Source organism: Ziziphus jujuba, chromosome 2 (assembly GCF_031755915.1).
Source record: "Ziziphus jujuba cultivar Dongzao chromosome 2, ASM3175591v1".
Lineage (NCBI taxonomy): Eukaryota > Viridiplantae > Streptophyta > Magnoliopsida > Rosales > Rhamnaceae > Ziziphus > Ziziphus jujuba.
In genome coordinates this window covers 1,309,493-1,335,274 of record NC_083380.1, presented here as the reverse complement: position 1 = coordinate 1,335,274, position 25,782 = coordinate 1,309,493, and the positions used below count along the sequence as shown (strand labels likewise).

The following is a 25,782-nucleotide window of genomic DNA, read 5'->3' as shown; positions in this document are numbered from 1 at the left end:
AATTATTTATGGTGCGTGAACAAAGTCCCTATAATATGTAGAATTTTTACACATCAACGAACACATTTCATTGCCTCCTAGCTAGGGACAAAGTTCAGCGAAGGTTAGAGCAATGATGATGAATTTCTATCTTTCTAATCCCTACAAAAATATATTTTATTGGAGACAAAATGAATGACAAAATTTTATAATTTAAAAAGCTCTCTGTTTTGTTAGTTTGTACATAAACCATGGTTGAATAACAATATATAAGGCATGGCCCCATTTTTATTTTTTTATCAGGGCCCCATTTTAATTAAAACCGGGCATATTCAACTCTAATCTATATTTATGAATTAATGGTCAGTTTCATGCCTGCCATTTAGAATATTAAGTCCTTTGTTTCCCACGTTAAAATTGTAGAGGTTCAGCTTTTTCTCCTAAAGTCTGGTCTATTACGATTTTAACCTTGGACTTTCAACTTTAGAAAGTATTATAAATAGATGTCCGATTTCAGTCTTGTAATATAACACACATTAGAAACAACGTAGGTTTTTTAAAATCCAAGAGAGAGAGTTTTAGAAAAAAAATTTTGTATATAAATTTCATAATAAATAATATATTTTTTCTTTTCAATTTTCATGATTTTTTGTCTTTCTTTGTTTTTGTGTTGGTTTTATGTGTTTTTCGTGATTAAAGGAGCACAACAAAAATATTGATCCTTTTTTTTGGGTTGCAAAGCTAAATATATGGTTAAATAGTTATATAATAATATATCCAATATTTATATCCCCACATTACCTATATATCGTTTACAAATTAACATAAGCTATTAAAGAGGAAAAAAAGAATCAAGGGTTTAATTTCCACCCTTTTCCCTGATCTTATCAAGACAAAAGCTAGCAACTTGGAGAAGCTTTCCCTTTAATCTTGAATTTAACATTGCTACATGAAGCTTTAGCACTTTGACGAACATCTCCATAAGATTTTAAATTGATATCTTCCAATAAAATCCCTTGACATGGAAAGTGTTTGCTGCAATTGAACCTGATTGCCTCCCCTGCACTGCTTGTTCCTTGGATACTTCTGTACACCACTTTGCTTATCTGCACAGCAGAGACCTGCCAATTCCCCCAAAATTATACCATTTTCATCCGCTAAAATTAAACCAGGGATATTAAAGTCCATTATTATATAATATATCTATGTATATATATATATATATATAGATTATGGGGTTTAGTAGGGATTTTATTTACCTGCTCTTGACATGGTTCCACCTGATCACAATAATATTGATCTATGATTATTGGATTGGTCACATTATGCATTGTAATATTTTCAAACCTGATCTTCTTTGCATATCCGGAGCCTCCCTGCATAAATAAACATTTTATTTCATTTTTTTAATTTTCAATTTACTGCTGTCATGTGCATGAGCTCATCTGGGCTTCTACTAAAAAACTAATTTTTTTGGCTCTTCAAACGAAAAGTTTGTGTTTAGTTTTCAAAAGGAAAAAGCGAAAAAGATAGTAAAGTAATCATTTTTTTTTTTTTTTTCAATTTGTTTGACATCCATGTATAAATTTAGGTAAGAAAATTTTGAAATTTGAAATTTGAAAGCGCTCTGTTTTGTACCTGCCAAGTCTTGATTCTTAATCCATTAGTGGTTCCTGAAAATATTGCTCTATTCACAAATACATTGGAGACATTAGCTGATGAATTCCTAGCTCCCAAGCTTCCGATGCTGAAAGATGTACAACGCATTCTTATTTCATTAACATGTAACATAAATGTATAACAAACTATACATATGATTTTTGTATATTTTAATATAATAATTTATTAAGCACATAATACAACTGTCTGACCTTATTCCATGGCCTGGTCCACAGGTTATATCTGTAGCTCGAACATTTTTTGACCCGCTTACTATAGAAATACAGTCATCCCCTGCAGTGGAAGAAATTATATATAAATATATATACACACACACACATATAATTTAAATATCAAATATATTATATTATATTTTATTTGTTTAATTTTATTTTTTTTGGGTTTTTGGTTGGTTGAGTACTGGCCTGTTCTCATAACACAGTTTCTAATGTTGATATTGTGTGTTCCTTCAACATGAATTCCATCGGTGTTGGGGCTATGTTCTGGTGCCGTTAGCCTCAAATTCAAAGCTCTCACTTTCTCACACCTTTCAAAAGATAAATGCATCTTTTGTGCATTCCTGAACTTGAGGTTTTCTACTCTCAATTTTGTGCATCCAATGAAAGTCACAGCCTTTTAAAGACAGATAAAAAAAATTCAGCAAAACAAACAAAAAAACAACAAAAGCAAAATTCCAAATTTAAGAAACAAATATAGAAAACTTCCTCCAATTAACTTACATATGGAAGGCTTGTGCAAGGCTGTGAAACATATGAATTGGAAAAAAAAAGAAAAAAAAGATATTAACAAGAAAATTAAGAAGAAAATCAATATTATGTAAGAATTTCATGATAAATCAATGAAAAGAGACTTACAAGGGATCTGTTAACTTTGCAAGAGGTTTGCCACCATACTCTTCCTTTGCCATCGAAAATTCCGGTGCCACCACCATCAACTCTAAGGTTGTGAATCTCTTCAAACACAAGCCAATGTTCTGTATCTTTTTCGTAATCTGATCGATTTTCAGAAGCTACAATTTTCCCTTTGATCTACTCAATTAATTAACATAAATCCAATTATATAACCTATATTATAGTTCAAAATTTAAGTAATATATAATAATCTGTTCAACTAAACTCACCTTGAATGTAATCTGATCAGAATTGCAAGGACCTGAGAAATTTACTGGCTTTAGCATATACTTGCTGTTAGGGACCAAGACAACAACATGCTTTTCCCAGGAATTACAAGCCCTCTTCCAAGCTTCATTAAAAGCCTACACATAAATAAAATATTAATCCTCCAAAATAAATTAACAAAACAGAGTTTTAATTTAACTAATCAGCGCTAATTGAATATTGAATGTATAAGTAAATACTTTTCTTGTACTACCTTACTATCATCTGTGATTCCATCACCTTTAGCGCCAAAGTCATGGACATTAAATTTGCGATGATGATCAGGAGAAGCTGAAGAAGCTAAGAATATTAGGATAAGTAGTAGTGTTGCTGGAAGAGTAATGATTTTCATAAGCATTTTATTATAACTAATCTAGCTTGAAGGAATCTGATGCTTATTGAATTAGCTTTTATAGCTCTAGCTAGCTTTTGTTGGTTGAAAGGACAACCTATAATATTTATATGTAATTTCAAGATAACCCTTCTATTTTCATATTTTGCACTTATGTCTCTTCAATTCTTTTGAAAAAAATAAACGAATTACAATTTATATATTTATCTAATTAAGAAATTAAATTACTAAGTTTATGGTCTGCAGATGGGGCCGAGTCCAGCCTTCAGAGACAAACATATCCGCTGTAGAGTCGTTTGTATATCACCACACGCTTTCACAAAATATAATAGTTTATTTCTTCAATTTGTTATATGTATATATATATAGAGACAATATACACCCAAACAAACTAGATATAAATAATCATGAGGCATATTTCCATATAAGTTATATTACATGTGATAATGTTTGATTTAATATATATCAAATAATATAACATGTTATTTAATTTTATGCTAAAAATAATATATATAGTAATGAATAGTAATAACAATTAAAACATTGTATTAAAATAAACAAGTTGCCTCTACTTGGCTCAAACCCCGTTATAATCCACATAATGTATATATATATATATATATACACACATATACGACAATTCTTTTTAAACTAATAATTAAGAAGAAAAATATAATTTACTTGATTTTATTTATTTAATTTTTTTGTGAAATAGATCAAATGGGCGACATGACCTCAAGGCCCAATTCCAACTTGGAAACATATAGAAAGCCCAAACTTAAAGTCCATCTCTTTTTCTCCTCTACGAGATACCATGCCAGGACAGACAGGCGAATGATTCACACATTAGAAAAAAATAACTAATTAATTAGCAGTGGGGAAAAGCAATTTAGATTTTAAAAAATAAATAGGTTTATCATAAACTTTTCATTGGTTTGATCGTTTACTTCAGAAAAAAATCTTAGGTAATTGTTTGTGTACACTGAATTAATGATGTTTTTGTGCCTTGTAGAAATTACTTAATCAGATTTAACTATAAAAAACAAATAAACATATTCATTTGAACTATGTATGTACATGTATTCTTTAATTTGGGTCATCATCACGTTTTTTACTATTAGGGTTGTTAATCACGTAAGTGTACATATTATAACATAAAAAAGGCTCTAAACTGGATAAATTGTAAAACTACTTTGTATGAAACTAATCATAAACAGCTATGAAATATATTGAATTCGAAAAATATATGTGCATTGTATTCGTCCCCCCAAAAAACATAATATGTATAAGTAAATCTATTTACAAAGTAAATCAAACATCCACACTTCAAAGAATTTTTCTTTTCCTCTATCAAGATCTAGCAGCTTGGAAAAACCTTTCTTGGTGTTCTCTTAAAATGAACATTCTCACATGAAGCTTTAACATTATCATCATCTTTTCCATGATTAGTTACCAAATTCACATCATGCATCACAATATCTTGGCATGGAAGGTTCTCGCTACAATCCAATTTGATTGCCACTTTTGAGCTGCTAGTTCCGGTTATGTTGCTGTAAATCACGTTGCTTATCTGCACAGCTGATTTCTGCAAATAGCCGCAAAATAATATAAGAAAATTAGTTTTATTACTCTAAATTAGTTGAGCTTAACTTTTAGATTTTGGGTTTAATGGGTTTTACCTGTTCATGGCATGGTTTCTTTTGATCACAGTAATCTTGATCTATGATTATTGGATTCTTCACTCTGTTCATTATAATATTCAGAAACCTGATGACTTTTGCATATCCAGAACCTCCCTGCATTATCAGTCAACATTTTGCTATGTAAATAATTGCAATCACATAATTGACTTTGCACTAAAACTTAGCTTTTGGTTTGGCAACGGAAGAAATAAACTAAACAAAAAAAACAAAATAAACAGAGGAGAGTGAATTTAAACAATTTCTTATTGGTGGAAATAAAGCAAAGTATTGGTATGTATAGAGCTGTTGGCCAACCCAACTTTTATAGGTCAAGAGTAAGTAATAATGTGTTGGTCAAGGAAGTCGTTAATGTAGGTCTAACTTATATAACATATCCAAAGACCAAAACATCTTCATACATTATTATTTGACATTTTTTTCCCCAAGTTTTCGTTTTGTGGGTGATCAAAGGACCACCTGATATATGATGCAGCTAAAATAATGTACATATGCCCAAAAAAAAAAAAAAAAAAAAAAACACTGAAATTGAAAGTAATATTAGTTACCTGCCAAGTCTTTATTCTTACTCCATTGGTGGTTCCTGTAAATGTTGCTCTGTCCACAAACACATTGGATACATGATCTTCTGAATTTCTGGCTCCCAAGCTTCCAATGCTGAAAAATAAACATTATATTATTTGTTAACATACTTTTAGTTATTAGGTAAGATTTTAGGAACAAACTATAATAATACAATATCCCTATAAAAGCATATGTGAGAAGCTTATAAATTTTGCCCCACCTTATTCCATGACCTGGTCCGCAAGTTATATCCGTAGCTAGAATATTTTTTGACCCACTAACAATGGAAATACAGTCATCACCTGTATAAGAAGAGAAAACCAAAACAAAATAATTTAATGAATATATTACATGTGAATATATTGTAATATTTTGCTTATATTATATGATTGTTACTTTAATTTTTTTTTTTCCTATGGTTTCATTACCTGTCCCAATGGTGCAATTACTTAGCCTAATGTTTCTTGTTGCTGTGATGTGAATTCCATCGGTATTGGGGCTATGTTCTGGTGCTGTCAGCTTCAGATTCAAAGCTTTCACATTCACACATTTTTGGAATGAAAGATGCATCTTCTGTGCATTCAAGAAGTTCAAACCTGCTACTCTCAGATGGTTGCATCTAATAAAAGTCACAGCCTAAGAGAAAATTCAAATAACCAAACAAGAAAAATTAACTATAAGTTCGAGACCAAAACAAATATTATAAGAATAATTTCTATAAATGAATAAAAATAAAAATAAAAGAACAAAACTTACAGTTGGAGCGGCTGAGCAAGGCTGTTAAAATTAAGAAAGAAAAAGAAGAGACTAATGTTAGTCTATTGAACTATATTGTTATTAAAATAAAAACTAAAGAAAATTATTAGAATTTTGATTATGGAAATACGTACAAGAGATTTGTTGATTTTGCAAGACTTTTGCCACCAAATCTTTCCATTGCCATCGAATGTGCCACTGCCTTCAACTCTTAAGTGGTCAATTTCCTCAAACACAAGCCAATGTCGTCTATCTTTGTAATCCGATCGATCATCGGAAGCTACGATTGTTCCTTTGATCTATTTATATTTAAGAACAACCAAAAAGTTAATACGTAACTAGCTCATTGTTTAAAACTAACTTTAGCAGATAATAATTATTTCATGCATGGCTACAAAAATCAAAATTAATTTCTTTTTGTTAGGCATAAAAATACAAACAACAAAATCAAAGCTTGTCATGCAAGAAAGCTATACATATATATGATGGAAATATTATCAGAAATAAACAATGTCAGTCTTTACCAGAATTTGTTTCCATGCATGTTATAATTATTAACCCACATACATAAATACATATAAATATAACATTTATATATATGTATATATGAGTGTAGTATGTACATGAAACTATGCATGCAAATTAAAATAAAAAATAAAAAAATCCTTACCCTTAGTATACGATGATTATTAAGTTGATCCGATTTGCAAGGACCAGAGAATCTCATTGGCTTGAGCAGATATTTGTTGTTAGGGACTAAGAGAACAACAGGATCTTCGGAGGAACAAGCTTTGTTCCAAGCACTCTTAAAGGCCTAAAATATTGAAAAAATATATACCAAGTAAATAACTCAATTTTTAATTAAAAAAAAAAAAAAAAAAGAAATCTTGTTTCTTGAGTATTTCATATACATATACGCATACCTTACTGTCATCTGTTTTTCCATCTCCTTTCGCTCCAAAATCATCAACATTAATTATCTTATACGGACGAGAGCTTGCTAGAGATGATATCTTTGGCATGCCCTTTCGATGAACACCATGACTGAAAGACAAGGAAAAAGAAGCTGAAAATATCACCAGAAGCAATGGAAGAAGAAGATGGATTTTCCTAGACATCTTTTCTTCTACTACTGTTTTGACACACTTTTGGATGAAGAAACTTTGAAGAATTGACAAGAATATAGAACGAGCTTAATTTCTATAGCTTTTCATGAAGTAATCTAAGCCTATATATATATATATATATATATATATATATTGTTTCTTGGGTAGAGAAAGTTTTTTCATGTCAAGGAGTCCGATTCCTAAACAGAGTTGAAAGTTATGGATTAATTGAGACGCAATGAGATTGAGAGGAACTAGGAAGAAGCATTTGTGTCCACTTTCACAATTTTATTTTCAGCTAAGAAGGAAGTGAATTTGAGTTAGTCTTGTGCTTTGTTAACCAATTACACTAGGAGTATCATTCATGATTTTGCTACTCTTTACTAAAGACTATTATTACATATGTATCCCCAATGGACTTGATAAAATTCTAGATAGAGATTAAAGCAATCTAATCTTTCCGAAACTAGCTAGTTTTAAATTTCGTTTTAGTCGGTAATATAAATAGTTCTGTTTTGGTTTTTTTAATTTTCATTTTTTATCTAACTTAATTAAATCTTATAGGCCAAGGCATTCCTTGAGCTTTAGAGTACAGAAAATATATTAGCCTTCTAATTAACCTTTATATCTACATATCTATCTGTACGTACTTATATATTAATGGCAGTAGAATCTCAACATTCAAAAGTCTAATTTTCCATTAATTAATTTTGACCGCCAAAATGGCTTTGAAAATATTATTAGTCCACTTACGATTATACACATGATGCATGCCTTCATCCATTATATATATATATATATATGATTGTTAATTTTATATTCCATTTTATATTGAAATTCAAACAAAAACAAAAACAAATAATGGAGCAGAGCAGTATACGTAATACATACATCCTAAATAGTGAGCATCTTTTTAATCTTATATTTTATACTATAACATGTTATTTAATTTTATGCTACAAATATAATAATAATTATTATTATAATAATACTAAAAGGTAATAACTAAGATTAAAAAAAAAAAAAAATAGCAGGATATCCCTACTATGTAGGCGCTCCCAAAATTATAATTACTATAGACATTATTTTATTAAAAAGAAAAAAGAAATTATAAGAAAAATGTTAGACAAAATCAAACAAGGGAAATCCCCTACAAATCAAAGACACACCCCTAATCAATAATAATAATAATAAAGTTCAAAAGAAGTTAAATAATTCCTTTTCTTGGCTCTGGCCCCTTTTTTTTTCATATTATTTTTTGACAAATGATTGAAAGGGAGACAATATGAATTTTTTTTTTAAACTAATTAATAGTAGTTCCTTAAAAAAAAAAAAAGTATAATTAATAGTTCACAACGGCAATGTGGAAATTTTTTACGTTTTGAAGGATAAAAAAATTATAAAATATAACAAACAAACCCTGCCTTAAAACGACAGGTTCTTAAAATAAGAAACGCAACTAACCGACATAAGCCCAAACCTGAAACCCACCAACCCAAAAGAAGCCCGAGCTTCTAAAGTCCACAATTGAACTATGACTGATATTTGGGATTATTAAATTCTTTTTTGGTCCTTTTTTTTATTATTATTATTATCTGATTTATGAGCGTATTTGCAATTGCAACTCTTTTGTCTTTAGGGTTCCTTCTACCATGACATTGCACGTCAAATGTCTCCTCTGTCAATGGCTTACTTTTATCTATTGACCAAATGTCTCCTCTGTCAATGGCTTACTTTTATCTATTGACCGGGCCATTGAATAGTTTTGTTGGTTTCTAAGATTTTATTTTGCGGTTCAAGATGTTCTTTGATTTGTACATATATATAAAAGTACCCTGATGAACTTGGTCAAATATCCTAGTAGGATCAAATATTGGGTCTTTGTGGTTAAAGCAATTAAAATCGAACACATATATCTTTCTTTATTCAAAATTTTACTACAAATATATACAGTGAAAACATATAATTGATTTAAAATTTCACTTACCAATAATCATATGACTATATATATATATATATGAATAATTTACAACATCCATATCTGTACTAGAGCAAAAGAAAGCAGGCTTAGCTTCCTTTTCCTCCTCAAGAACAATTTGGTGATATCCTTATGGTTTTCGTCAACATAACATTGTTACATGAAGCAACAACTCTTTTATGGGGATCATGAACTCTTTCATGAGGTTGTAAATCCACATCTTGCAAGAAAATACCTTGACATGGAAAGCTGTTGCTGCAGTCAAATCTCAATGCCACTTCTGAAGTACTAGTTCCTTTGATGCTACTGTACACTACATTGCTAATCTGCACAGCTGAGTCCTGCCAAATATCCAAAATTATTCATGTACAAAAATACCAAAATTATTCCTACATATAGAGCCAACTATATGGAATATGGGTTTAATGAGTTTTTATTATGTACCTGTTCTAAGCATGGTTCTCTTTGATCACAATAATGTTGATCTATGATTATTGGATTTCTCACATTCTGCATTGTAATGTTTTGAAACCTAATGTTTTTTGCATATCCGGACCCTCCCTGCATAATCAACAATTTGGCTTTTTTATGCCTGAGACTTGTAACAAACAGAGAGAAGCAGAGGAAATTATATAAACCTTAAATGAACCTAAATATTGAAGGAAAATATTAATTTGGTTACTAAACAAAATATCTATCCCAAGACCATTACTTTTTCACTATATTAGTCAAATGTCAAAAAAATATATTGGATATTTGAAATTAAGCACTCTGCACCTGCCAAGTCTTGATTCTTACTCCATTGGTGGTTCCTGAAAATGTTGCTTTATTCACAACCACATAGGAGACATAATCAACTGAATTTCTGGCTCCCAAGCTTCCAATGCTGCAAAATAATATTATTTATACACTATTACATATATTAGCAGACAATTTTAATTGATTGTATATAAGAATTTGTTATAGAAGAACTACCATTTCCCAATTTAATAAAAAGCTTATTCAATGCCCCACCTAATTCCATGACCTGGTCCACATGTTATATCGGTAGCTCCAATATTTTTTGACGCACCTACAATGGAAATGCAGTCATCACCTGCAATATTGAGAAAAAGAAAATAGGTAATTTAGAGAACATATATATTATTATAGGCTTTGCTAATACTATGTTCTTCAAATATTATATGTTAGCTACAACATATATTCTTAGTGGACCTGTCTTGATGACACAGTTGGCTATCTTGAGGTTTTGTGTTCTTGTGACATGAATTCCATCGGTGTTGGGGCTATCTTCTGGTGCACTTATCTTGAGATTCAAAACTTTAACATTCACACACTTTTCAAATACCAGATGCATTTTTTGTGCATTCCTGAACCTCAGATTATCTACTTTCAGATTGTTGCATCTAATGAAATTCACAGCCTGCAATCAAAACAATTAAAATTCAAAATCAACATTGATTGAATTCCTATATAACTGTATATATTAACAAGAATTTTCATCTTAAATTGACATTAGATAGTTAATTATATGTCTTAGTAGAAAATAAACAAATTAAGATCCACAAACTTACATTTGGTGCGCCTGTGCAAGGCTGGGGATCAAAAAGGAAGAAATTGGTCTTAGTCATTAATTATTGGACAAAGTATTCGTTACCAAAATGTAAGAAACATATATATATATATATATATATATATACACACATATGTAATAATAAATTTTGATAATGAAAAGACATACAAGAGATTTGTTAAGTTTACAAGAGTCTTGCCACCATATCCTTCCATTGCCGTCAAAAAGGCCACCACCTTCTACTCTAAAGTTTTGAAGCTTTTGAAACACAATCCAATATGCTTTATTTTTGTAATCTGTTCGGTTTTGAGAAGCTTTGATTGTCCCTTTCATCTGTTTAATTGAATGAACAAGAAATATGACTTATACAGAAAACTAATTATTCATATAATATTACAATTAACACGTTGTAGTACCATGTATATATATGTATATATCCATGCATGCACAAACTCACCTTCATTATGAGATGATCAGATTTGCAAGGGCCTGAAAATTTCATTGGCTTTAGCATATAATTGCTCCTAGGAATCAAGAGAACTACACGTTGACCTTCGGAGGAACAAGCTCTATTCCAAGCTTCCTTGAATGCCTGAACGAAGGAAAAAATTAAAAAATAATAACAATAGAAAAGAAAAGAGCCACCAGCTCAATGTATAATATATTAAAAAACAGAGTTTGTAGGATTGGACCGAAGTAATTATTCTAGTTATATATACCTCACTATCATCTGTTATTCCATCACCTTTAGCTCCGAAATCATGGACATTTAATGTGCTAGTCTTTGTTGAAGGAATTCTTTTTGCTGAAGAAAACCACCATGATATGATCTTGTAAAGATTAGTGATATGGGACTGAAATTTAAGCAAGCTTTCATGGACGACCTTCATCTCATTTCTATGAATAGAAACAGTATTATAGCCACCAATAATGTTGGGGTCATAGCTAAGTACTGGAATAGTAATGGCATTATTGGCAATTTCTAGTGCCTCTTTTTCACAACTGAAGGACAAGGAAGAAAAAGCTAAGAATATTACAAGAATTGCTAGGACAAGAACGATTTTCAGGTACTTCGTACTTGGAAGTGCACGACTTTTTGATGGCAAAGTAGCTTGAAGAACCTCAGCTGGAATGGCTACATAACAAGTATCAGGGAATTTTCTGTGGTTTTTCATGGTGGGGAATTTCATAATTTCTTTCTTTCTTTCCTTCTTTTCTCTATTTTCTGTTGGGACAGAGTATGCTTATTGACTAAAGAAAGTTCTTCATCATGAATTGATCAAGAGTCAAAGATGTAAGAAGCTTTTTGAGGCATATAGCCAAATTTGATTTTCAAAAATTTCTCATAGTTTGTTGAATATATATTGTTGTGGTAATTTATATTAATCACTTTATTTTTGTTGGTGATCAATTTATTTCATCCAGTTGTTCTAGAAAACTATATTTAATTTTGGTACCTCATCACATGTGTTATATATATATATATATATATATACATATACATATACTGGTATGCAAGAAACTTTGTGGTCTGCACAATATAGAGGGTCAATCCTTTTTTTTGAAGATATAGCATATATGTAGTGGTTCGCAAATCATTTCTATATATAAACTAGACAATTAAAAAAAAAAAATTGTCATGCTATCCACATGTTGAGACATTCTTCGGCTAATTAATTATATCTAACTGGCCTGACGAAAATTGAATAAGACACCATATCCATAGTTGAAAATTTGATCATAAGAATGAATATATATATATATATATATATATATATATATATATATATATATATATATATATATATATATATATATATAATTTTATTAAAAAATACGCTAGTTCGATACTAATAGAAATCTATTTTTGATAATAGACTAAAATATAGTCTGTTGTAAGCGATCTTACAATAACGAAGCATCAAAGAAATAGTGTTATTTATAAAGAAATAGTATTATTTATTATTATGGTGGCTGTTGCGCTAATTTTTACATATTTTGAAACTAGAAGTGGATTTTGAAACATTATTTTGTAAAAAAGGCTAGGAAATATAATAACTTAGAAATATATATATATATATATATATATATATATATATATATGTGTGTGTGTGTGTGTGTGTGTGTGTTATATTTATACTTAAAATTTTTCAGCTGAAAAGGAATTGAATTTGAGTTTGTCTTGTGCTTTGTTAACCAATACACCAGGAGGATGCATGATTATAGACTATTATTACATATGCATCTCAAATTGATAAATTCTAGACAGATTAAAGGTTTAACATTAATTATTGGTAATCTAATATGTCTCAAACTAGCTAGTTTCCCATTTGAATCAAACTTCTTTTGGTATGTAATATAAGTTGTCGTATAAGGATACTGTTTTTGTTTTTTGTTTTTTGTTTTTTTGTTTTTTTTTTTTAATTTGTCTAATAATTAAATCTTATAAACCAAAGCACTACTTGAGCTTCAGAGTTCAGAAAATGTATTGGCAGTTAGCCCTCCAATTAATCTTATGTCTATATATCTTTCTATATGTATTTATAACAAAAAATAAAATAAAATAAAAAGTTTCAAAGAAGTTAATCAATTGCCTTTTTTCATATTATTTGACAATATGAAAATTTTTTTTTGAACTAATTAATAGTTCACCGCGGCAATATGGAAATTCTTTGCATTTTCAAGGATAACAGAGAGAAAGTCCAACAAACTCATGCTACTATCCAAAATAAGCCCAAACTTAACATCCACCTAACCAACACAAGCCCATATCTAAAGTCCACAATTGAGCCATAACTGAAATTTGGGATTATAAATTCATTTTTGTTTTTTCGTTTTAATTTTTTCTGTTTTATATATGAGTGTATCTGTTCTAAACCACGAATTAGTTGATTCTTTTTACAATTTTTTTTTTTTTTTTTTTTGGGTCTTCACGATCAGGCTTTATTTTTTATTTTTTTATTTATTTTTTTACTATAACAGGGTGTATTATAACATAAAAAATGCTTTGAATTGAGTAAATTGTCAAACTATAGATAAACATTTTCCTTTAAGCTCAATAAATATGAATATTGAATTCAATCCACATAATCGTGTACATTATCTACAAATTAATTAAAACTATGAGTTAATTCTTTGTCTTCTCCTGAAGAGCAACTTGGAGAAACCTTCCCTCTCGTCCTCAATTGAACATTCTTACATGAACCTTCAACATTATCAATATCGTTACCATCAGGTTTGAAATTCACATCTTGCATAACAATCCTTTGGCACGGAAAGCTTTCACTGCAGTCCAACCTAATTGCCACTTCTGAACTGCTAGTTCCATTGATGTTACTGTAAATTACATTGCTGATTTGCACCGTTGATTTCTGCCAATAATACCCCAAATATCAAATTCAATATCAATTTGTTGTTTTAAACAAGGATATATACCAAACTAATCCAGCTTTTAGATTATGGGTTTTACTGGGTTTTTTACCTGTTCATGACATGGTGTTTTCTGATCACAGTAGTCTTAATCTATGATTATTGGATTTTTCACTCTATCCATCATAATATTTTGAAACCAGATATTTTTTGCATATCCGGATCCTCCCTGCATTATCAATCAACATTTTATTTGGTAAAATTGCCATTGCATCACTAATTAATTCGATATGTATTAGAATAATTACTTTCAGTTTTGAAAAAAAAAATTTTAAAAAAAAAAGATGCATCTAAACATGTTAAAAAAGTAAGGAAACTATTGGTATGCATAAAGTTGTTGGCTAAACAAGTTTTATAGGTCATGTATAGGTCAGCAGGGAGAAGTAGCGTGTTGGTCAAGTATTTCTTGTTGCGAAACAAGAAAGGAAGTGGTTAATGTACAAATTTTGGGTCTAGATAATGCACATAAATTGCAAAGTGACTAAACAAAAATCCAAAGAGTACTAATACTTTTTTCTCATAATTTGACACCTTTTTTCTAAGTTCTTATTTTGCGGGGTTCAAAGGACCGCCTAGAGATGATGCAGCTATAATAAGTTAAATATGCCCCCAAACAAATTTAAAAAATAAAAAAAAAAGTATTGGAAATTGAAAGTATGTTACCTGCCAAGTCTTTATTCTTAGTCCGTTAGTGGTTCCTTTAAGTGTTGCTCTGTTCACAAACACATTGGATACATGACCTTCTGAATTTCTAGCTCCCAAGCTTCCAATGCTACAAAAATTAATAATATATTATTATTATGTTATTAGTCTTGATTTATTAGATAAATAAGGTCATAAAAACAGAGTATAATTAATATATAATATCCTTATAAAAGTAGATACTTAATGTCTTTCTACCTTATTCCATGACCTGGTCCGCAGATTATATCTGTAGCTTGAATATTTTTTGACCCACTAACAATGGAAATACAGTCATCACCTGCCAAAAAGAGAAAAACCAATAAATAAATAAATAAATAATTTAGTTTAGATATTATATATGTTGATTCAAATTGTGTAAAATGTAAATATAATTAATTAAACAGTTCTAATTTTTTTGTGTGGGTTGATTACCAGTTCCAATGACACAGTTAGTTAGCCCAATGTTTCTTGTTGCTGTGATATGAATTCCATCGGAATTGGGGCTATGTTCTGGTGCAGTTAGCTTAAGATTGGAAGCTTTCACATTCACACACTTTTGGAATGAAAGATGCATCTTTTGTGCATTCAGGAACTTCAAATTGGTTACTCTCAGATTTTTGCATCTAGTGAAAGTCACAGCCTAAAAGATATTCAAACAGCAAAGAAAGAAAAATAATTATGTCTGAATGCCGATATAAATATATATTATAGGAAATATTTCAATAAACAAACTTACAGTTGGAGCGGCTGAGCAAGGCTGTGAAAATTAAGAAAAAAAAGAAACCAATATCAGTCACTGAATTAACTAAATATATACATATATATAATTAAAAATTTAAACTTAAATTAAAGAAAAGAAATTTGATTATATATGAAAAAGTACGTACTAAAGATTTGTTAACTTTGCAAGAGTTTTGCCACCAAATGTTTCCATTGCCGTCGAATGTGCCACCGCCTTCAACTGCTAAGTGGCCAATTTCTTCAAACTCAAGCCAATGTGTTTTATCCTTGTAGTCCGATGGATCATCAGAAGCTACAATTGTTCCTTCAATCTATTAATATTTAAAACAAACAATGGATTAATAATATGTAACTAGCTCAACATGGTTAAAAAATGACAATTATTTCTTGCATGGCTACAAAAATAGAGAGTTCATTTTAGCCATTTCCAAGTTCCAACAACAAAATCAAGATTTGTCATGCAAGAATAGTATATAGGATGAAATTTAATTTGAAATAAATGACAAAAGTATATAATAATTGTTTTTTTTTTTTTTTTTGGTAAATAAATTCTATAATAATCGTTATTAGTAGCTATTGTTTCCATGCATGATATAATTATTAACCCCGAATATATACATGCATTTGCTTTTATGGCAATAGAATATATACATATATGCATATATATATATATATATATGAGTGTAGTATGTGCATGAAAAACTGACCCTTAATGCAAGATGATTTCTACGACGATTAGATTTGCAAGGACCAGAGAATTTGATTGGCTTGAGCAGATACTTGCTGTTAGGAACCAAGAGAACTACAGGCTCTTTGGTCGAACAAGCTTTCTTCCAAGCATCCTTAAACGCCTAAATTATTTATTAAAAATAATAAAAATAAAAAAATAAAACGCCAAAAAAATTATACATATCAATTAACCTCATCAATCTTTTATTAAAATAAAAATATTACAAGAGTTTAATTAGCATATAAATTCTGATCAATATTGGATACCTTGGAGTCATCTGTTTTTCCATCACCTTTAGCGCCAAAATCGTCCACATTAATTATCCGAGAAGAATCATCCGAACGAGAGCTTGCTTGCGAAGAGACCTTCAACACGGCATGTGGATGAACACGGTGACTGAAACACAAGGAAAAAGAAGAAGCTAACAATATCACCACAAGCAATGGAAGTAGAAGATGGACTTTCCTAGACATCCTTCTAATATCTACTACTACTATTGTAATTCACGACAAAGTTGAGATGTGGAAAATGGGTTTAATGTAATTTCTAAAGCTTTTCATGAAGAAATTAATCAAAGCTTATATCATATATATATATATATATTTGTAAAGGAGGTGTGGAGGAATTTCTTTCCTTGTATGTTTGCATTTTGTTGCTTAGAGAAAGTTCTTCATCATGACAAGGACTCCTATTCCTATTCCTAGAGAGAGAGAGAGAGAGAGAGAGAAAGAGAGAGAGAGAGAGAGAGAGAGAGAGGTTTATGGATTGAGATGCAAGAGATTGAGACGGAAGAAGCATTTGGCCGGTAGCCGACTTTCATTTTTACAATTTTTCTGCTGAAAAGGAATTGATCATTGAATATTGAATTTTATGGTTGGTTAATTGGCTCTAAAATATATATTGCTTGTTTACCAACCACAGGACCATGCATCATACTGCCACCCCGTTCTATACGGTGTCGTATTTAAGGACTACATATTACATATATCTCGAACTGATAAAGAATTCTAGAAAGATTAAAGCTTCTGAAAACATTGAAGCATAATCTAAAATGTCTCTTAGTAGTTTCCTGTTTGAGCAAATTTCTTTGAAGTACGAAAGATAAAAATTGTTCAAGCTTACTAGTTACGTACATATATTCTTTATCTTATAGTTGAATCTTACATGCCAAGGCACTTCTTGAGTTTTTCAGAGTTCTGAAAATGTATTGGCCCCAAAAAATTTTGAGTTTTTGCCTGAATTTTAAGACACCAGACCTGTAAAAGAGTACTTAAAATCATGGTATTCTTTAAAATTATTCTTAACTAAGTTGGCTCATAAGAGACTTTTTGGAAATTGGAACATTTTTATTTCAACTAGACGAAAGGAAAATATCAAATATACATTGGTATATGCAAAACGACTTTAATAATATATGTAACCTTGATGGTCTTCCTTTTGCCTTCAAAAATTTCTAACGAAATCAAAATCAATCCAAAGGAGCTATCATTTTCCTTTTTCACAACTACAGGGTGTGTTCGGTATTAATGTTTGGTACGGTTAATCATGTTTATTTCCATTTCGGTGATGATATTTGGTAGTTATATATCCACTTATATATGGTTACTAGGAAATTGCCCAATGTGGTATTCGACCATTTTTTTAGTTATTACAAAATAAATGGCAGTAGACTCTCAACCTCCAAGAAGCCTAATTTTCCAATTTTGACCACCAAAATGGCTTTGAAAGTATAGTGAAACTACTAACTTTTGCAATGTGCTTTTTCATAGCCTAGATAAATATAATAACCAACTATAATTACAAATCCACCTTCAAATTAAACAATCCACTTCATTAGAAAGGGAAAACTCACACTTTAGACCTTCAAAATAAATTTGAACCTGACCTAAATCTCACTTCGTTTTTAAATTTGACCGTGAGAGAGTTGAATAAAATGTTTAAAGAAATAGCCCATTTTAATGGAAATGGACCAGGATTCAACTACATTAATCTTTAGTTAGGCCATAGCTAATACTATAAAATGGTTAATTGTCCGCATTTAAGAAAGCATTTCGTTAAGTGTAGTGGTACTAAATTTTTTCCTCTAAAGAGATATAGAATAAGTCTTTCTCTGTTTTCCAACAATAAAATGTGGATTGGTTTTCTATGTTGCAAAAAGCTATGCAATATATATGGGTCAACTTTCGGGTTGTCAATTTGCCATATTGAAATTTACATCTCAAGAACATGTGCATTTTATACCATATGGTTTTCAAGATTTTATGATAACCGAAAAGTCAATGAGCATGATGTCAAAGGAGAGAGAGAGGAGGGAATGATTTGGGGAAAGTAAGTTAGATAAGTTAGCATTAGTTTAGGTAATGTAGAGAAGAGAAGGGTAAGAGTGAGGTAAGAAAGAGTTGGATTTTGCGTGTGCTTTTAGTGGGTGAAGAAGAGGGTAATATAATAGCCATAAACCCATGACTTGCCGTGCTGTGTTTGGGAAACAATTAGCAAAAGGGATGAGAAGAGATTGGTCTGTGAAATTGAAATTTCTCAATTTTTCTGTGACTTTGGGTTTGTTGCCACTCTAACAAGCCTCTTCCTTCTCTTCCTCACATAATCATTCGTACATATAATAAGATATTATATTGTTAAAACTTTTACTTCACCCCCTTTATACTTATTAAATGCCTATAAGCTATAGCATTTTAGTCATTAAGTTTATACATGCTTGAACTTTTATAATTAAATTGATTACAGATTTCAATAGTAAAGAGATTTTATGATACTTAATAACCAAACAAAAAAAAAAATATTTTTTTTTGATTAACTCAATAGCTTGGGGTGTAATAACATTGTTTATCTTGTTCATTATGCTCTGTTTTGTCTAATTATATATAGTTATCTTGGCTTTCAGGTTTTAGTAAATCTTTGAACTAGAAGTTTAGTCTGTTGGGCTGAATTTTACAAGTTAGATGTAGATAACTGGATGGGCCTGTTTTTGACCTTTAAGCAATTACTTGTCGGACGTTGTTTTGCCTCAAGATTTTGGAACAGGCTAATTCTAAATATACCTCAAAAATTACTCTATACCCCCATTTTCTTCATGGCTTATCATTTTCAGGGCTTGTATAGTGTGGTTGTGTTTAAAATGTATAGCTTTCGTTTGGTGAATTTGGATACATTATTTGAAGTTACAATACCATGCCCCGAAAAAGGAAAAAAAAAAAAAGTTGTTACTTATCATAGATATCATATCATAATATATGCAAGTGGGGTTATTAAGCTTGCTTGACATTTTGCACTCTTAAGCTAAAAAAACTACATATGTCAAAGGGCAATTATACAAAACAGACAATGATGAACAGGATAAACAATGCTATATATAACACCACTAGCAATTGAAATAAAGGACATATATATATATATATGGTCCAATCAATTAATCAAACTAATATATGTAAATTAAAGAATAATAATATAAATTTTAAAGTTGATTATTGAATACATACATCCTTAACCAAAAAAGGCAAAAAGGAAAAAAAAAAAAAATATCAAATAACAACTACAAGTATATGAGAGGGTATTTGTGCTTTCAGCTGTTGGATAGAATGCTGACAAATTTTTGAATATTGGTTAACCTGTTCACCAATACCCTGATGGAAGAAACTGAATGATTATTTTCTATCCCAGATTTTGATGTGAATCCCAGTACTTGTCCTTTACCTTAGCTTTCGTAGGGGTATCATTCTCAACCAGCTGCAACACAAAATGACAGCAAAATAAATTATCATTAATAATAATGAGTAGTAGAAGAAATATTTCCTAAATTATGAGTAAAAATAGAGTCCAAAAATAAATGGACAAATGGGCTAGTTTTGAGGCCCAAGAGGAAACAAAAAATGCAAATATTCAAGAAGAAACGACTGGAGATGAGGGTCGTTTTGAAATGATGAACAACAAGGAAGCTGAAGGAAGCTTGAGGAGGGTTGCAGAAGTGCCAGGCAAGCCTCGTGAGGCTAGGAAGCGTGCAAAGCCAGGCTGGCTCAAGGATTTCGTGATGTGAGGGCAGCGTTGAGAGTTTTGCGGATCTTCAGAGGGGCCATAACTGTTTTTCTGTTGTTCCATTTTTGCTATTTTGTTAATTTTGAGTTTTGCAAATTTGTATTTGAGGGGGACTATATAAGGGAAGAGCTGTAGTTGGGAAAGAATGTTGAATAATGAAGAATTGTTGAATGGGAGTTTATTACTGACTCAAAGAGTGCAAATTTTATTTTTTCTATTACAAAAAGCAATTATTTGGCATCATTTCATAAAGTAGTAACAAATTCAAAAGCAAACTATATACTATATATATATATATATATAATTTTGCTATAATAAGCATTCATATTCATATGGTACTCATATCTATGTTGTATAACATCTAATTATATATAATTTGAAAAAAAACTATCTTCTAAATCATATGTAATTAAAATAAATAATGTATTAATTATATGTAATCAAACTCACACATCCATTATTACAAAAACGTGTATACATACTATGGTAGAATTGCACATTGGTTATATGAGTAAGTATACATGTATGTGAGTTTGCTTTCATTAAAAAAAAAAAAAAAAAATGTACGTCTAATGGCCAGAGGGAAGAAAAGAGCCGCTTGTAGGAGATCCCGGCCAGAGCGAAGTAGATCATTCTTAGATGGTAAGAGTACCACTTCCAAATGTTCAACCTCACTCAATTCAGGAAAAAACTTCCGGGAAAAATACGAATTGAGCCAAAATATCTGATCATGATTAGCCAAATTCAAAGAATTATTACCAAAAAATAATAAATGAATAAAAAAAAAATTAACTTAAAGAACATGTAAGTTGAAATAGAGAGTAGTGATTAACCTCGCTTGATATTTTGAAGCAAATTTTTTGAGTTGGCCAAATAGCTCCCTATAAGGATCAAAATTGCGGAAGCCTTTCTTGAAGAAATGAAATGGGTTTGGATCGATTAGCTTCTGGGGATTATGATAATTGAAGAAAGAATGGTTGAAGCAAAATGTTGGATGTAATTGGGCTCGGGGAAGATAGCTTCATCTGCTTAGGCCGACAATGTGCTCCACATGATATCATTATATTAAGATTGGGATTAGAGATGTGGAGGTGCTTAAAATTTTTGCAAGAGGATATGGTCAAGTATTTCAAATGTGGAGCCGAAGCAACTTTAAATTTCTTAAGGATGTCTGAACCATCCACATTTAAACGTTCGTGGGAGAGTTGGTGAAAATGCATTCAATATCCTTGTCTCCCTCGTGTTAAAGTATTTCATAGACAAATCTTTGAGCCAAAACATGGATAAATTAGCAAGAAAAGTAGCAGAGTAATTGAGGCAGAGGGTGTAAGAAAAATCCAATTAGAGCTTTTTCACTCTTCTTTTGGCACCAAATTCAACCCATCTGTTTACATTGCCGGAAAAGTATTTATCTAAAGGAACTTCAATTTTCAATTCTTCTAAATCAGTTTGTGAAGCCTTTGTATTCAATTTCATAGCTTTATTCACACCCTTTACATACTCACGTGAATTTGTTTTCCAAGTTTTCAATGTCTTTCTGCGAGCAAATTTCAATGTAGGCGGAAAACGTATCATAGTCTTCCACAGCCGGCAAACAACTCTCAGTCTCGCTGCTTCTTCCACTGATAAGAAACTCATAATTGTCACCACTATTTCTTCCAGTAATTTACTCATGCCGCTCTCCTCCTTCCCCTGATTATTATTATTTTTGTTTTTTTTAACCAAATTTGGGTTTTTAATTAGTTTTTTCAATCTCAATAATCAAAACAAATATAAGCAAACAAATATTGAATTTTAAACAATAAGAAGGGTCATTTTTCACTATCATAAATCCGACTTTTAAAAAAAAAATAAAAAAAATCTGCAATTAGAGATGCATGGTTTAATAATTAATTAGCTTGAAGATTTTTGCCTTTTTTTTTATGTGGAAAACAGTCATCACCGTCGTTAAGATCAGGAGGTTCCATTATTATTGTCCAAAATACTGAATTTAAGCAGAGAATTGAAGAGAAGAAATTTTGAACAAGATAGAAATGTATACTCGGAGACAGAATAACGAAATTAAAAGCTAATAATTTATAGAAGAAGGAAAATATTAATTAATAAGAATATTAAGAGACAGAATAAGGAAATTGAATACATATAGGCAGAATCCATACCTAGGGTACCATTGCATACCTAATTAGCTAGTCAAACTAGGATTCTAGGTCTAAAGTATAATTAAAAAGCACATTGTGGTAATAATAATAATAATGATAAATTAAAATTAAAAAAAAAAAAACCGTCTATCTCTGTGGCAAATATTTAACATATATAGAAAAAGAATCTAAATATTTGTTTAGTTTTCTCCAAAATTTATTTAGAAAAAAAATTATATATTTACTCTAAATGCTTTTCCCAAATTTGAATTGACCTCCGCACACCATTTACTTTTCAAAAAACAAAATGAACATAATCCCTGATGAGGAGAGATAAAAATTGATTTTAATTTGTTACGAATCAATAAAGAAAAGTGAATTAAAGTTTATTTTTTGACTTGTTAGTAATTAATGAAGCAATGTGAATGAAAAATAAATTAAGATACAAAGAATATAAATGATTAATTAAATTCAAAGACTATGTTAACAAAGCAGTAAATAGTAGAAAAGTAAATATTAGTAAACACGTCTCTTGTTTTAATTACATATTTAATCGTTATTAGCCAATTATTATAGTAAATAAAAAATATAAATTAGGAAACAGTATTCAAATAAGTATTATATCTATATTCAAAAAATAATAATTTACCAAAAAACAAAATATTCAAAAAATAATAGTTTATTATATATAATGTGATCAATTTTCAAAAAAGAAAAAAAAAATTGCTACATTTGTCCCTTTGATATATTTATATAAATAAATTATAGTTTTGAAATAAGTACTTTGGAAAATAATGATAATGAACGAATTCGATTGGATTTGCATAAACTCATATTGAATGTAATAATTTATCCAGAGATATGCAAGGACCAGAGAAATTGATCGGCTTTAACGAATTAGATATATAAATAATGCAAGAGCAACATCATAAAGCATTATTTTTTTATTATCACAATTTCCGTTGATACCATATTCACTGATCATGAACCCTTGAAAGGCCTATCAAAGCTTAAAGGTTTGGGCAGGCTTCTTAAAGGTTTGTCCAACTTGAAGCCTGCAGCCAGAGGGGATCGGGTCTGCATAAGCCCATAAATGAAGTTGACATGTTCACCCTTCCTTCTCCACTATTGGGCCCTACCGAAAAAAATATTTTTTTATTAAAAAAACACACACACAAACACAACAGGCAAAGGGAGCATCAAGCCCTTCTATGGAAGAACAAAAAATGGTGAATGCCATTTTTCGATTTTTGGTGAAGAAGAGAAATTTAGAGAGGCTTTTGGTTTTTGGCGAAGTAGGCATAGAGATTTATTTTTAATTTTTTATTTTTTGTTTGTTTGTTTGTTTGTTTGTCCCTGGTGAATCAGTAGAGAAGGGTATTGGTTTTGGGTTTTCCGGCATGGAAAATGTTTGATTAATTGTCTGGTTACAGTATCTTTAATCTCCGACCTTTCATTTTTTTTTTTTTTAAATAAAAAAAGGTAACTTTTCAACTTGTTTTTTTGGTTGACATAGGAGTACAGACATTATACATATAGGACAAATTATTCTCAAAATTTTTTTGTTTTATAGCATATGCATAGAAAACTAAAAGTAATCTTGCTTTTTACAGTAGTCATCTTGGTTTCCCTATTTCCCCCATAAGACTTTTTTTTTTTTTTTTTAAGAACAGTTAACTAACTGCATGGAAAATAATAGGAAATCCGTCTTTAGTAAGAAATTAAAATTTGAAAATCTGGCATTAATTTGTAAAAAAGTTCAGTTACGGATATGATAAACTACAATGAGATTTAATTGTTTAATATAAAAGAATTCAGTGAGGATCAAATCAAATCAAGTGACACATTCTATCCCAATCCAAAATAACATATATTACTGTTTTCCACTATTTTAAAAGGCAAAAAAATAGGCCGCGTGTTTAGATATAATACTTTTAGATAATATCTTGCATAATAATAAAGTTTAGAAAAAAATGGTTAACATTGTATTGACCATCTAATGCGCCCTTAGACGCTAAAAGATGTGAGCCTTTTTGTTCATTTTTTTTTCTTAGATTATTTTTTTAAAAATATTAAAAAACAATTCATAAGAAATTTAAAAAAATAAAAATATATTGTTAAAAAAATAGAAACTTTTTTAAGATTAAGTTTTTTTTCTTCAACCAAAAAAAAAAAACAATGAAAACATAATGTATAAGGATTAAAGAATTAGAGAGAAAATTTAATAAAAAAAAGGAAAAAATAAGTTGGATGAACATGTAGATATTGAATTGGAGTCTAATAAAGAATTAGACAAGAGGGAAATTATGGTAATAGCTAGAATATGTATTAATCTAGGAATTATTAGCTATTTGTAGATGTATAATATAAATGTTTTGAAACTAATCTATTGTTGGAAACTGGAAAAAAAATTAATTTCTATAAATCTATTATAACCAATTGCATATCAATTCAAGTTTATTACACATACAAAGGTAATATAGACTTATATATATTTTGACATTTAAAATATGAATTATTTTATTTATTTATTATCATTATAATAATTAAAATAATAATATAATTGTAAAAAGCCTTTTCACGCGTAGGCTCATAAGGCTTAAGGCTTGACCTTACAGCTTTACGATGCCTTATGTCTTTTAAGACCAAAATTTACATGTATAGTTTCCATATGTGTGCTTGAGCTGCAAGTATTCTATTATAACCATTGTGATAATAAACAAAAATGCTAGGAACTTTCAGAAAGAAGTTCATCATGTGCCATTCACCCACAAAAATGAAAAAAATGCAAAAAAAATAAAAAAATAAAAAAATATAGGTTCACCATGTGTCTCTCATTCAACTAGTCATTAGGAAAATATTACAACTTCATTTTCCTTCTTTGAACAAACTAAGATAGGACAATCTTTTTACACAAGGAAAAATCAATTATTATAAATCCATCTTTTTAGGTGGAATAAGCTTGCATCACACGAGAAAATAAATCCATCGGATTAACAAAAACACATATAGGTGAAAAAAAAAAAAAAAACACAACAACAACAAAACCAGACCACCTAAACAACAAAAATAAATCACCTGAACAACGAAAACAACCATAATTCCACCCTAAACAAGTTTAGACAAAGACAACCACAATTCCATCCCAAAACCACTTTTGAATACAAA

General features: G+C 29.9%; 4 protein-coding genes across 5 annotated transcripts; all 4 read right to left on the bottom strand.

Annotated features, from left to right (window-relative positions):
- Positions 1-727: 727 nt before the first annotated feature.
- LOC107417547 (polygalacturonase-like) lies at positions 728-3,190 on the bottom strand. Of its 2 annotated transcripts, XM_060814618.1 has the most exons (9): positions 3,031-3,190; positions 2,780-2,914; positions 2,514-2,687; positions 2,379-2,399; positions 2,064-2,271; positions 1,851-1,932; positions 1,618-1,726; positions 1,239-1,355; positions 728-1,100 (listed from the first exon to the last, which is right to left on the bottom strand). In XM_060814618.1, the coding sequence occupies exons 1-9, from the start codon at positions 3,172-3,174 to the stop codon at positions 879-881; spliced, it is 1,212 nt and encodes a 403-aa protein (XP_060670601.1). In that variant the 5' UTR covers positions 3,175-3,190; the 3' UTR covers positions 728-878. The 2 variants fall into 2 exon arrangements, with proteins under 2 accessions (XP_060670601.1, XP_060670602.1); XM_060814619.1 differs by lacking the exon at positions 2,379-2,399.
- A 1,184-nt stretch (positions 3,191-4,374) lies between these two features.
- On the bottom strand, positions 4,375-7,306 carry LOC132800527 (polygalacturonase-like). The gene is made up of 9 exons (XM_060814450.1): positions 7,112-7,306; positions 6,859-7,002; positions 6,323-6,487; positions 6,189-6,209; positions 5,861-6,068; positions 5,653-5,734; positions 5,417-5,525; positions 4,848-4,964; positions 4,375-4,753 (listed from the first exon to the last, which is right to left on the bottom strand). The coding sequence occupies exons 1-9, from the start codon at positions 7,304-7,306 to the stop codon at positions 4,526-4,528; spliced, it is 1,269 nt and encodes a 422-aa protein (XP_060670433.1). The 3' UTR covers positions 4,375-4,525.
- A 2,073-nt stretch (positions 7,307-9,379) lies between these two features.
- On the bottom strand, positions 9,380-12,020 carry LOC107417524 (polygalacturonase QRT2-like). The gene is made up of 9 exons (XM_016026131.3): positions 11,565-12,020; positions 11,303-11,437; positions 11,014-11,178; positions 10,847-10,867; positions 10,488-10,695; positions 10,287-10,368; positions 10,050-10,158; positions 9,717-9,833; positions 9,380-9,613 (listed from the first exon to the last, which is right to left on the bottom strand). The coding sequence occupies exons 1-9, from the start codon at positions 12,018-12,020 to the stop codon at positions 9,380-9,382; spliced, it is 1,527 nt and encodes a 508-aa protein (XP_015881617.3).
- Positions 12,021-13,881: 1,861 nt separating this feature from the next.
- On the bottom strand, positions 13,882-17,001 carry LOC107417523 (polygalacturonase). Its single transcript, XM_048474197.2, is given in 9 exon segments — positions 13,882-14,216; positions 14,327-14,443; positions 14,938-15,046; positions 15,175-15,256; positions 15,391-15,598; positions 15,695-15,715; positions 15,846-16,010; positions 16,407-16,550; positions 16,696-17,001. Coding segments are annotated over 9 exon segments (1,314 nt in total). The 5' UTR covers positions 16,903-17,001; the 3' UTR covers positions 13,882-13,955.
- Between the last annotated feature and the right edge of the window lie 8,781 nt (positions 17,002-25,782).

What these genes read in the sequence shown, in the direction of transcription:
- LOC107417547 (XM_060814618.1), bottom strand. Translation starts at nt 3,174, where the DNA reads ATGCTTATGAAAATCATTACTCTTCCAGCAACACTACTACTTATCCTA. An exon ending in GAATCACAGATGATAGTAAG is followed by an intron (nt 2,915 to 3,030) that starts GTAGTACAAGAA and finishes ATTTATGTGTAG; the next exon opens with GCTTTTAATGAAGCTTGGAA. An exon ending in TGGAACCATGTCAAGAGCAG is followed by an intron (nt 1,101 to 1,238) that starts GTAAATAAAATC and finishes GGGAATTGGCAG; the next exon opens with GTCTCTGCTGTGCAGATAAG.
- LOC132800527 (XM_060814450.1), bottom strand. Translation starts at nt 7,306, where the DNA reads ATGTCTAGGAAAATCCATCTTCTTCTTCCATTGCTTCTGGTGATATTT. An exon ending in GGACCAGGTCATGGAATAAG is followed by an intron (nt 5,526 to 5,652) that starts GTGGGGCAAAAT and finishes TTTATTTTTCAG; the next exon opens with CATTGGAAGCTTGGGAGCCA. An exon ending in TAAGAATAAAGACTTGGCAG is followed by an intron (nt 4,965 to 5,416) that starts GTAACTAATATT and finishes CTGATAATGCAG; the next exon opens with GGAGGTTCTGGATATGCAAA.
- LOC107417524 (XM_016026131.3), bottom strand. Translation starts at nt 12,020, where the DNA reads ATGAAAAACCACAGAAAATTCCCTGATACTTGTTATGTAGCCATTCCA. An exon ending in GAATAACAGATGATAGTGAG is followed by an intron (nt 11,438 to 11,564) that starts GTATATATAACT and finishes TCCTTCGTTCAG; the next exon opens with GCATTCAAGGAAGCTTGGAA. An exon ending in GAGAACCATGCTTAGAACAG is followed by an intron (nt 9,614 to 9,716) that starts GTACATAATAAA and finishes GATATTTGGCAG; the next exon opens with GACTCAGCTGTGCAGATTAG.